Source organism: Thamnophis sirtalis, unplaced genomic scaffold (genome assembly GCF_051295495.1).
Source record: "Thamnophis sirtalis isolate CommonGarterSnake01/CBP01778 unplaced genomic scaffold, rThaSir2_p1.2 scaffold_14, whole genome shotgun sequence".
NCBI classification, from domain to species: Eukaryota; Metazoa; Chordata; class Lepidosauria; order Squamata; family Natricidae; genus Thamnophis; species Thamnophis sirtalis.
Window position 1 is genome coordinate 21,101,471 of NW_028261394.1, and position 12,977 is coordinate 21,114,447.

General features: G+C 46.5%; 1 protein-coding gene across 5 annotated transcripts in view; it reads left to right on the forward strand.

The window, feature by feature from the left end:
* Positions 1-12,841, forward strand: part of ARHGAP17 (Rho GTPase activating protein 17) — a 96,423-nt gene extending 83,582 nt beyond the window's left edge. For 2 of the 5 annotated variants that reach the window (XM_087729076.1, XM_087729079.1), the window contains exons 15-20: positions 355-446; positions 2,525-2,678; positions 5,480-5,722; positions 6,845-6,993; positions 8,093-8,689; positions 11,914-12,841. In XM_087729076.1, coding sequence (XP_087585202.1) covers positions 355-446; positions 2,525-2,678; positions 5,480-5,722; positions 6,845-6,993; positions 8,093-8,689; positions 11,914-12,059 — 1,381 coding nt within the window. In that variant the 3' untranslated portion in view covers positions 12,060-12,841. Of the gene's footprint in view, positions 1-354; positions 447-2,524; positions 2,679-3,461; positions 4,740-5,479; positions 5,723-6,844; positions 6,994-8,092; positions 8,690-9,836; positions 9,880-11,913 lie in introns of those variants that run through there. The other 3 variants (XM_087729077.1, XM_087729080.1, XM_087729081.1) reach the window with 3 other exon arrangements.
* The last annotated feature ends 136 nt before the right edge of the window (positions 12,842-12,977 follow it).

Below are 12,977 nucleotides of genomic sequence, written 5' to 3' on the forward strand. Positions count from 1 at the left end.
AAACTTGAGCTGGTCAAAGCAATCCGCATATTTTCAGAATGCATGAAGAACCGAGTGGCCAAAGGTAACACTGGAGGGTACACACCCTGTCGCCTAAAAGCAACACGGGGGAAGGTTCTGCCCATTGGGACAGCTCTAGAAGCCTCAGGCAACATCTTCAGAAGAGCTTCTCCTGAAAACTGGGCAAGAGAAAAAGCCCTCAGAGGGAGGGGACTTTGAACCCCTCGCTTATATCCAGTAAACAGTTGACATTCCACCAGGCATCCTTTGACCCCGGTGAGCAGATTGACTAGATCTCATCATCTTTCTTGATTGCTGAGGACATCTTTTGAGCCACTGGTCTTCTCTCCCCAGCTCTCTTGCAGAAATGGCAGCAGCAACTTCAGTCCACGTGGTTGCCGTTGTTGAACCCATCATCCAGCACGCTACCTGGTTCTTTCCTGAAGGTAAAGAAAACGCTTTTTCTTCTTGGCGTGTGATCCCAATTGTTCTTCCTAGGAGAACTGGCAAGCTGATGATGGAACAGCTGTGCTGTTTGCTTTTGATATTTTTTCATCCTTGTAAAAAACCCATGTGAGGTACTGAAAAGAACGAGTTTGGAAACATGTTTTGTTTTTAAATATGTTTTTGTTCAACGTTTAAAGAGAAAATACATAAAGATGTAAGCAGGATAAATAGGGGTGGGGGGAATCCCTTGTGGGGGGAAAAAGGCATTCCCATTTAATAGAAATTACCATTTTTCAATACATCATTAATTTTTAAGTAATGGAATATATTGCATTTTTAAAATCTAAAAATTATTATTAAATTATTAACAGAATATAAATAACAGGAGACATAATGAATGTTATATAAAATGAAATTGTAGATTACAATGAATTCTGCTGAGAGTAAAAATTTTAGAAAGTGAAATACGTATTTAATTTAGAAATGTTTATGTAGAGAAAATCCAAAAATGTATCAAATCCATGAACAACAAATTATGAAATGGTTTGCAATTTGAATCAAATTCTATGTCGGATTTACTTTTAAAATAACAAACTTCTAGATCAGAGGTCCCCAAACTTGGCAACTTTAAATTTGCAAAGTTTGAATACCTCTGTTCTAGATGTTGAACTGTATTCCTACAATTTGGTGAGCCATTCTTAGAAGGGATGAGACATCCATTCTAATAAAAGGCATAAAATATCCTCATAGCAGTTAGCATGTACAAAGCTAATCTGGGCTATTTTATAGGGATATATAGTAAAATGTTCTGGGAATATATAGTAAAAATGCTGCAGTTGAAAAGGGTCACATACTTACCTTTTAAGATTTGCTTCATTCTGCTATGAATCATTTTTCAGAATTGTTGAGCTTTACAGCAATGCCAGTTGTAAAAACAGGATCCAAACTAACCTTCATATTTTCAACAATTTTTAGAAATTGAATTATCCACTATATCATGATTGGGTTAAAACATGAGTTATAGAATATCTAATGCCAATTTTCTCTTGTATAACATTTAAGTTTAGTATTCTTGAGATTTTCATTGTTGCATTTCTATTACTGTACCTAAATTCTCTAACTTGTTTTAGTTTCTGAGACATATGAGCTTGGAAATGTCTTAATATCTGCACCCAGCTACTGGCTACTTCTCTAGAGGCATTCATTGTAGTGAAACATTGAACAGAGCTTTTATTACAAGTTTTGAGTGCCACTGTAATTTTTTAACTTGCAGTGAAAATAAACAAACTGTTTGTTTATTAATTTTTATGCCACTCGTCTCCACTATAGCATTAGTATGTAGACATATACCACTCTACAATACTTTTCAGCCCTCTCTGAGCTACAAAGTCAGCCTCTTGCCCCCCAACAATCTGGGTCCTCATTTTACCCACCTTGAAAGGATGGAAGGCTGAGTCAACCTTGAGCTGGTCAGGATTGAACCCCTGGCTGTGGGCAGAATCAGCCCCACTTGCATTTTAATCACTGTGCCACCAGGGCTGTAAGGTGACTTGGGTGGCTTACAAGGTTTAAAACAAGCAGAAAAATAATTAAAACTTTAAAACTACCCAGATTAAGATTTTAAGTGTTCCTCAGGGATGGGGCCACAGCGGAAAAGGCTCTTCTTGAACCCGCTGCTGGAGTTCCTTAACACACAGGATCTGTAGCATGTCTCTTCTGCTGGCGCAAGTGGGGCAGGCTTGTCTCATTAGGGAAAGATAGACCCATGACATGTAGGGCTTTAAGGTAACAACGAACATCTTGAATTGGATCCAGAAGCAAACCTGTAACCAATGTAGCTTGCGCATTGTTATATGTGCAACACTAGCGACTCCGGACTGTGCGTGCTCCTGCATTCCCATTGTGTTGTATTGCTTTGTCTGACTTTTAATCTGGAAAGGGAAGTAAAAATGAATTTACCTTAATACTTGCAAGCGAAAGCTGTAAAGTATTTTTGTCCTCTGAAGTTAAGTTCTTGGCCTGAAAGCTGTGTTCCTCTAAACCACTTGGATTTTCATTTTTATTCCTGAATTTGCAGAGCTGGACTTCAATGTGTCCGGGGCATTTGTGGGGCAGCCAGCTGTGAACTCCAACCACCTTCCTGCAGGGAGTGACTATGATTCAGGGACCCTGGAGCGGAAGAGGCCGGTCAGCATGGCTGTGATGGAAGGGGAGCTCTTGAGAAAGGAAAGGTAAAGGGAGCGTTTCTTCCCTTCCTCCATCCTATTGTTGGTTTAGCAGGATATTCAACACCATTTGTTGCTGTTTAACTTAAGTCAAAGGTGTTTGAAGTTCTTTCAGAAGTCACAAACTTGGGTTGAGTCAACAGTCCTTTTCTTGGCACATAAGAAATCAAAGATTTCTTTGTCTAATGAAGAAAAACAGATCATATTCTTACCACGAAAGAGTCTTGTTGACTCTTTCAGCCCCCTCCCCCCCCCCGAATGTTGCATAGTGAATGAAGTTTGAATTGTGGCAGAAGTTGGCATTCATTTCTATGTTAGTTGGCACTCACAACACTTGTTCCTCTGAGAATGACGGCCTTCATATTGTATATTAGCAGCCAATCAGAGAGGTTCCATCCAAGGTGGTTTACAGCAGGAATCTCCAACCCTGGCAACCTTGAATTCTGGGAGTTGAAGTCCCCAAATCTTAAAATTGCCAAGGTTGGAGACCCCTGGTTTGGAGTATTAAAAACTATCGATGGTGTTCCTTTCAGTCACCAAGCCTGGGAGGCACAAATGTATCCCCTTGAGTACCAAGGTGCGCAGGGTGTTGGGCCTAAAGGCCTCATTCCAGGAAACCTGGAAGCTTCTTTAAAAGGGCAGCTGCTTCAGTGAGCCCCAAGGGCACCTGATGGGCTTCCTGAAGGGATTCTGCAGTCGGGCACGGCCTGTGTTGACAGAGAGGAGCTGGGCATGCCTGGGGTCATGGCCAGCCAGCCCTGAGTGGTGCCTTTCCCCTCCTTACTGCAGCCTAAGGAGGATCCAAAGGTAACGTACATGCCATTCTTTCCTTCTCACCGTGTTCCATGCATGATAGAAGCCCGAGGGAGATCTCACGCTGTGGGAGCAATGGGAGCAGCCTCTCCTTGGGATCCGCGTAGGGCCTGCAAGAAGGTGTCCCTGCTGGCAGCCCTCACGATAAACGGTTACAGGCCCCTTTTCTATAATCCACGACAACCCAAAACCTTTGTCATGCCAATCGCCTCCCCAGAAATTCTACCATGTCTTTGGAACACCAAATTTCAGTCTGGAAATTTGCTGTGACTTTAGTTTGAAGAGTGGTTAGCAGGGGTTGTTGATCTGTGTGCTTTGGGCTTCCCTGAACGCTGTTGTAGCCTGACTTCCAATGTGAGCCACTTGGCTTTTCCTTGCCTTACTAGCAGCTAGACCAGGGATCTCAAACTCCCAGCCCAGGGGCCACGCCCTGTTGAAGTGCAGACATGCTAAAGTTGCCAAGGTTGAGAAGTGCTGACTTAGAGGCAAGGCGGCTGGCTGGCTGCTGGCTGGCAGAGACGGCTCTGGCCACATTCATCACAGATGCCGAGTCCACTGGCTCTGGGTTGAGAAGGGACAGTCTCCTGGCTCCAGGCCCCACCTCTGCCACTACCTGCACAGGTATCCAGAATGGAAAGAGGTACCCCAGAACACACCTAGCAAGATCTCTCCTGGGAGGTGCCCAGGGCAAGGAAGTGAGCTGTGCCAGCTCTTTGAAACGCTGCCTGGGGCCCAAAACTACAGGGAAGGGCCTCTTCCCCTGCCTCCTGGCCATGATCCAGGCACAGACCCACCACTGCATAAGTGAGCCTCACCTTCAGTAGCCAATTAGCCAAAATGAAATGCAGAGAAATGGCTGTGGTGTGTGTGTGTGTGTGTGTGTGTGTGTGTGTGTAAAATTATGTTTAGTGGCATATGTGACCCTCTATTCATGAAAGACTTTTTAAAAAAATCAAGTATGCCAAAGCTTCAATGCCAGTCTGAGTTTGAGGTCCCTGAGCTAGACAAACATTTGTTCTACATGGTCTACGTTGGATTCATCAGTAACCTAGTTTTCATGTTTTTGTTTCTGCACATTAACTAGAGCTGTGTGTATTCTGGACTTTTACAGTTTCAAACATCTAAAACAAGAAAATGAATAATTAAGTTGCACGTATAAATGCCGGTTTGTTTACCTTGACCTGTTTTAGATCATTTTGCTGCCAGTAAATCTGGGAAAGGCAAACAGATTCTACAGAGCACCAAAGTCTGCCTGTCCTGTGACAGAGCACAAGAAGCCTGGCTTCTTAGTGCTGAGAAAGCTAGATTGATTATTAATTAACTAAATGTGTCTGCTGCCCATCTCACTTATCGAGTGACTGTGGGTGGCTTTTGTGTCTCTGTTGTTGTGGCTGCCGTTGTTATTGCTGTGATCGCCACTGAATACACACAGCCCTGCCATTAATATTTAAACAGATACCGATGCATGTCTGTGACTTAACCAGGGATGTTCTCAGCTGGAGTGTCCCAGGCATTTGGACCACAGGGGGAGGATACCAAAAAGGCCCTGCGGATAAAGCTGCCTGGCAGCCACCACACTCTCCAACATTTCCGGAGAAGGGAAATATTTTCAAACCATTGCAGAATTCCTGGGGCTAAAGGGATAAAGTGGGCAGATATTAGTTTGCCCGAAGATAGAATTGTCCAGTATGGATGTATTGTGTCTCTGCATCACTCTCACTCTCCATCTCTGTCTCTCTCACACTCACAAAACGAAACTGATGGGGGATTATCAATCTTGCCAGTCCTCAATGCCTGTCACACTCTTCCTAGCTAAGCCAGAATGTGTTGCACTTGTCAAACTCTGGCTGGCAGAGTTTGTGTGTTCCTTGCTGCCTATCTTGCATGGCCAGCAGCAGGGACTCACCTTATGTCTCCCCAAGTAGTTATACTGACTCTTTGTGTTTACATGTAGCCTGCCTGCATGGAGTGTTTACTCTCTCTCTCCTCTGTAGCTTTGGTGTCAAGGTTATGGATTTCCAGGCAAACCCCCGGAGAGTTGGCACTGTGAATAGAAAGCACACAGCCCCAGCTTTCCAGCCACCGCTTCCGCCCACGGAGGCTGGCCCGCTGGCCCTGGCCACGGCGGAGCAGCACCCACAGGCCCCGGGGGCTGAGCCCGGCCTGGCGGGTGCTTCTTCTGCCTGCCTGGCTGGCTCAGCAGAGCATTCTCACAGCCAAGGCACGGAGGACAGCAGGTAAGACGGGGGGCTCAGCGAGGCAGGCTCAGGGTGGGCCCCGGTCCTGCTCTTCTCTCCCTGTCGTCAGTCCCCAAAGCCAAAGGGAGATGCTTTGCAAGGCTGGCCTGCTTTGTTGCCCCACGGAAGCAGAATCATCGGGATCCTCCTGCCTTAAAGCAGGCCAAGCCGCCCTCCTGCTTCCCTCCCGAGGTGTTGCTCAGAGGTCATGCCAGAGCCTGCCCGAGTCAGGGAAAATGCAGAGCTGCACGGCAGAGCCCAGCTGCACCCCGCAAAGGTAGGGATCCTCCCTCCCGCCTGACCTGGAGAGATGGTAGCTCGTCCTTCTAACCCACTTAGCTAGAACCTGTTTGTCTCGTCTTCGTAGGCTGTGCACCCACCCCAGTCAGTGTGCCACAGTGTTTCTGGGCTTTAGCTTTTCCTCCCACGGGGAAGGTGGGAATGTGAAAGCGGGGTCGACTGGCGGTGCAGGCTCCTTTCTGCACTGGAGAAAGCGAGATTTGCTCCTCCTCCAAAGCCTTCCACCAATTGGTCTCTGGGCCCAACAGCCCTTGCTGGACAGCCTACAAGCGTAACTTGGGGGAGAAGATACGGAAGCAGCTGCTCAGAGAAGCCTTGCTATTCTGAACAAGTCCCCCAAAATAGGTTGAGCAAAGACCAGGTTGTAGGAATGGGCAGAGCAAGAAATGTTGGTGGTTAAAATGGGTGCCAGGGACCTGAGTGAGGTTCAAGGACTGGTGAGTAGCTGAAAAGGGGCTCATTTGGGTTTCTGGGGAATTGCAATCTTTGACACATCTCAGAGGAACTAGAAGGACGTCACTCTTGCAGCTTAAGATCCCTCTTCTAATTCTGTGGTGCCCGCAGTTGGTATGGCTGACCTTGGTGCTCTGCTGCTTGAAGCACTTCTGAATACTTTTCCTAAGCTGTGGGGGATTCCATGGACCCCAGACAGCTGGGTCAAGCAGGCCAGCAGTGGGCTAGGGACCAAAGGGGCGGGGGTTCTGCCTGCACTTGGCACCTGTTTAATGCAACAAGGGCCCCACGACTCAAGAGGAGCCTTAGGGAGAAGTGGCTTCTGGCACCCAACAGGAGCCTTTGATGCAGGTCTTTCTCTCCTTGCAGCTCTTCCAAGCCAAAGGATTTGGTGCCCTCAACCACACCGCCACCCCCCAGAAATGGTGGACCCTCTCAGCCTCTCAGCAGCGCCAGCCAGTACTCAGTTGGGCAGCCCCAGAGCACCGCCGGGCCCAGCCCACATGCCCTCAGGCGAGGTATGTCCTTCGGGAGCTGCATTGGCAGCCGGGGGGGAGGGTTGGGGGGCGGGGGTTCAGTGAAGACTAAAGCTGCCAGGTCTTTCCCGAGGAACAGCTGTTTCTCAATCAGAATTTGCCCACTTTGGATCAGAAGGGAGACCGGTGAGGAAGGGATTTCAACACTGGGGCGTTTTTTTCTCCTTTTCACTTTTGGTCACCTTGCAGGAGGGTCATAGAGCAGGTTTCGCATGTCATTGGCTACTTGGGCTATTTCACACCACCAAGAGAATGCAGAACTTGCCCCGAAATTCAGACAGTTAAATTTGCCTGACTTGGAGTCTCAAGTTACTCAAGTGATCTTTTTTTTTGGAGGGGGGGGTAAGATGTATTGGAGGAGGAGCAGCGCTGGGAAGGGAAGCGAGAACGCTCTGCCCCAGCAAAAGATTTGTTTTTGTTTGGAAAAGGTATGTAGGCACCCATGTGTCATACAGATGACTGGTGCAAAGTAAACACACACACACACACAAATATACAACAAAATAACCCCAAACAAAACCAAGAGGCCCACTTCACTCTCCCTGCTGGAACCGATGGAGTGGGTACATTGGATTAGACTGCTGGGTTGAGACTAATGTTGGCCAGGGAGGCATAGAGCAGGCTGGGCGGCAGCCACAGAGGACAGCAGGTGAGAAGCTCTCACACTGCATTAGGCTCTGAGAACAGGCGTGTCCAAACCTTTCAGCTTTTAGTCTTGCGGCCTTCAACTTCCAGAATTCCCCAGGCAGCTATGATGGCTGGGAAATCCTGGGAGTTGAAGTTCACAAGTAATCCACTTTAGAGACCCTCGCTCTTAGGAAATGAGAGAGCTGCAGGCAGTTCTCTAGGAGAGGACATGAAGCATCCCTCTCTTGAAAAGAGGCTGCCGGGCTGGGTCTTCTGTGGTAATACAACCTCCATCCAATCTCAGGATCCCCACGAAACTTGGTGTTTCTCAGACAGGGGCCAGAGGTCTTTTTCAGCCTGGGTGCCCAGCACTTAACTGTAGCCCATGAAATAATCAGAAGCTTCATACTCGACCACAATCTCAGCCATGTCTCTTCCTTTTGCTCTCTTTCAGCCGTCAAAAAACCTGCACCAGCCCCTCCAAAGCCAGCAAACCCACCTCCGGGACAGCCAGGGACCCCGAATCCCACTCCAGCCCCCAAGCCCCCCCCAAGAAGCCCTTCTCCTCCCAGCCAGCAATCAAACCAAGGGGGCGCTCAGCCTTCTGCTGCCCTGCCCCAGATTTCTGCCCCCCGGCGATACTCAAGCAGCCTCTCCCCGATACAAGCTCCCAACCACCCACCCCCCCAGCCCCCCACGCAGTCCGTAACACCACCTCCACAGACCAAGGCTAATAGTTTTGGACCCTCCCCGCCAGGCGCAGAGGGCGGGTCAGAGCCGCTGTCATCCACCCCTCCACATACCCCCACCCCACCTGACACGCCCCCCCTGGAGAAGCATAGCACCACCTGCCCATCCGCCCAGCCTTCAGCCCAGGACATTCCACCGGCTCAGTCGCCTCCTCCGTCTGGCACGCTACCAAGGCCCCGGCCAGTGCCCAGACCTCGCAACCGTCCCACAGTGCCCCCTCCGCCTCACCCTCCTGCTCCTCATCTGTCTGCAAATGGTTCTCTGCTGGGCCCTCCAGCAACAGCGTCCCACATCGTGACTGGTAAGAACACTCTCGGCTCCTCTCAGGCATGTCTTTGAGCCTGTGCTTTGATGGAGGAATGCTCTCTCCCAGCGGGGACGGCCAAAGGAAGCCCCCCCCCCTTTCAAAGCAAGCCAGTTATGGCTGTCGGCCAGTCCTCCATGGGGGGCTGCAAGGCCCAGTTTCTGTCCTTTGATATTAGCAAAATCCATGGACGAGATGACAAAGGCAGATTAACTGTATTCATAGTAGCAGCTAGTCTAGATAGGAACATAACGCTTCATTTCAGAAAGGAAATAGTGAACATATTGGAGCAAATGTGAAATATGTGAGCCCATTTCAGTGTTCACGTCAAAGTTTTGGCTTCCTTTAACTGAACAACAAAGGCATCCTCAAGAGTTGGACATCAGCAATCAATTTTGTGTTCTGGACTTTTGCGTATCATCCTTTGCTAGTCCCCATTCCTTCCCATCAACGGTAGCAGTGCAACCCTCCCTCTGATTTTCCTCTGCCATCAAAATTGTTTTCCTTCACACTGAAGAACATTCCAAGATGTCAGGTTTCCTTCCTGTGTTGTTATAGCAACACAGCCAATGATCAGGAGAGGCAGGTTTTAGCCTTTTTGCTCTGTGGGTTCCTTCTTTCCTTGCTGCCCAGATGTGGTGCTGGTGGCCTTTTCACGCAGGCTGCATTCAGAAACATTGGGAAAATCTCAGTGCTGCTGTTAGATGATGGCTGAATTTTATCATACTCAGATTGTAGATGGCAAACAGGGGAAATAGCCATTTATTCTTTTATTTAAGCCCCGTCCCTTTCTAGCTAACCAAATAATTTCCCTGTTGGTACAGTACGTACAAGACTCATTTATTGCATATTGCATCAATATTTACAAGCTCTTTTTATTTCTTAATCTGGATTGGGCACTTTTTAATAACACTTAATGTTAATTTTAAGCCGCATATTAGGACAAAGCCTTGACTTCTGGCAGAATGAAATAGCGCGTGCCCATCTCTTAATTTTAGCAGACTCTAACATATTGAACCCTTGCAGGCTTGTAATGGCTACTGGAACAAAACAAGTTTCAACTGCCAAAATAACCCTTTGAATCTTTAGATTGTAATATATCTCCAAATAATATTCTAATTGAGAATTTTATTAAATAATCTAGATGTTTGAGCTGCCTTATTCAATAGGAACTGAAATTGGAAATGGTAAGAGGAAATTGAGGCCTTCCGATTGGCTGGATATGTTGCAAATGTTGCATAATCATGGATGCTGCTTTCGTTTCTTACTAACTGGTCACTGTAACCTGCCTTGCTTGCACCTGGACTAATCCTGCATGTGAAAGGAGTGATGCTTTTCTTGTCCATTGTTTGTAATGTTGATCTCCATTTTAATGCATTCTGGTCTACTGCCCCTCCCGATCCATATTTGTCAACCTTTCATCAGCAGACACTGGAATGACTTTCTGCTTTTCAAAATCTTCAGAGCATCATAGCATGTCCAGATAGAAGTGAAAGAGGCACACAGAGAGGCACACGTAAACTGTTCTTCCCTCCACCCTTGTGCTGACGAATTTGCAGTCTTAAGTTCTCTCCCACAGAGAGCTAAGTGCAACCTTGCAGATCCATGCCAATCCTGGCACTGGTTGCTGTTCCCTTATAGTGTGAACAGGGCACCTCCACTGCTGCACGGGGCTTAAACATGCAGGGTAAGAAGAATCTGAGAGAAAGGCTTCTCGTATGGATTGGAAGCTCAGGTGAATTATGTATTCGTAATAAAATACAAACTTGATGTGATTTTGGAATAAGCAGCCGTTGCCCCAAGCAAGTTGGTGTGCACTCTTTTGCCCTAGTTGCAGTATTGTTGGCCAAGAACTCTGGCAAGCTGATTTATGTGTAGAGACTCAGCTCCAATTTGCTGGAGGTGACCTTGACTTAGAAAGAAGATACAGCAGCCAAAGCATCTTTCTGGGGAAGAGCAGATTGGAGCCTTTATCATTCCTCACCTGCAGACAGAAATCTTGCCAAACTAAAGCAGCTACTTGCATCATGTAAGATCTACTCGAGAATGTCTAGGGAGGAGCTGCCTCTAAACCTAGTCCCTGTCTCTTGGTCCTCTGGCCTGCAGCATCTCCCTCCTGGGAAGCCAGACAACGTTCCACCACACCCACAGATGCTGAAAAGCAGGCAATCAGATTGATCCCCTGCTCTGCCTCATGCCCCATTGACGCACTAGCGGCAACCAACCCTATGGAACTTTTGGATCATTAAAGCTCTTCCATTAGAGCCAAGTGAGGGCCCGTCTAAACTTTGGCTATGTGATTGTCAGACAGGGGCAGAGAGCCGTGACTGGATTTGCATTTCTGATGGTAAGGAAATGTACAAGAACAGGGGCAACTCCATTTTGCAGTCATTCTGCATTAAAAGGGAAAGGATACCTTCGACCCATCATACCAGGGCTGCACGTCGGTGGAAACGAAGTCCCACCTGCACGTCAGATGTCTTTTCACCTTTTCATTGAAGGAGGGGGGAGAAGAGGGTTGGTTGCCAGTGTAGAAATAGCCTAGCTCATGTTTCTTGGATTTTGAAATGGGGAAGAGAGCTAGGTAGCCATTACAGGCAAGTTCCCCCCAAATTGTTACAACCTAATTGTTTGTGCTAATGGGTTCTCGTCCCATAAAGTTCTATTCTTTGCAGGTCCACTAAAGCCCCAGGCCCAACCAGTTTTCCCCAGAATGTGGCAAATTCAGACAAATGAACAAAATTCTGTTTTCATTGACCTGTTTCTTCAAATTATGCTTCCCTAGTAAAGAACAGTTTGTGCTTTTCCAGAATTACCTAAGCTTATACTAGCTGGGTCCTGATAGTTGGATTTACAGCTTGTGACAAATCAGTTTCCCTGAATGACATGAAGAAACTTTGGCTGGCTGTCTGAGAATAAAGCTCTCTGTTTTTCAGGAGCTATGCTGCTCAAATTTGAAATTTTAAGGTGAAGGCATATCCTGTCACCTCTGAGAAGGTCAGGCTCCTTTCACAACAAAGTTATTAGCCATTATGATAAACTTGAATAAAATATGTTGTTAGAGGATTCTGAAGTCAGACCCTGAATTGTAATTCCTGCTCTCCTTTGAATTCAGACATTTTGCATAGTATTTCAGAGGGGGAGTCTTGTGGGACAGTAGCCAACCCTGAGTTTATCTTCCAGCATTTGTACTGTGTTTGTTTGATATCTTTTCTGCACAGATACCAGTTCCGAAGTTAAAGCGCAATCACGGGGCATCCCTGGCATGGAACTTCCTGCCACAGAATTGGTGACTTCACCGAATCAGAATTCACACAACCACCTTGTGCTTGATCTCGATCATGATACTGAAAGCACTGCTTTGTAAAAAAAAAAAAAATCACTCCAAAGCAGCCTTTTCTATCCCAATGAAAACTTAACCAGTCCAGGATTTACAGTGAGGAGCTTTAAAACAAAGAAGAAGACAAAGTAGGAATCGTACCACTGCTGGCCTCATGTCTTCTGAGAAGACACGTGATCTTTAAAAAGAGAGTTTAATGACCTGTATCCTGACAAAGCTGCCTAAGCTAACATTGGGTGTTCTGGCTGTTGCTAAACCTTATATGAGAAGCTTGATTGCTGCTGTTAACCAAGACGGCCCTTGCCAGAAATTTCCGAGAAGAATCCAAAGCAATGCATGTGTAATGGAAATCATAACCCTTTCAAGACCTCTGTTGAGCTCTTCTTCTTTGTCCTTATCAAAGAGAGGTGTGCAAGAGACATGCTATCTCTGATATGCTGCAAACTTCGTTAAAAGTATGAACCAAAAAATTGCTACAGGTGCAGAAGATGACTGCTGGTTATCGGTCACTTTTCTAAACGGTGGATGTATTCTTGTGCCTTGATGGACTTGACACTGTAGAAGGAAATGTACTGTCTCTCTAACCATTTCAGTGCTATTCTTTTTTAAAATATGGTTCTTTACCCCTTTATTTTTCATAGATATTTGTATTAACCCTTCTGCTCTGGTTTCTGTAACTTCCATAGGCAGATGCTGTCAAGCTGAACTCTGGAAAATGTGTATTGCTATAAATGAGTTGAACTTTGAAAGTTATTTTGGATATCTTGTTGGGTTCATCTGCCAAGTAAAATTATTCTCTTTTTTTGTCACTGTGCAACCAATTTATTGTAATTTTCCTACCCAGAGAGCTGTATTTTTCCCCTAAATTGACCAGTGAATTAAATTGCTTGGGAAGTGAAGCAGAGTCACCCCAGAAAGAAAAAGGGAATAGTTTGGCAAGAACCT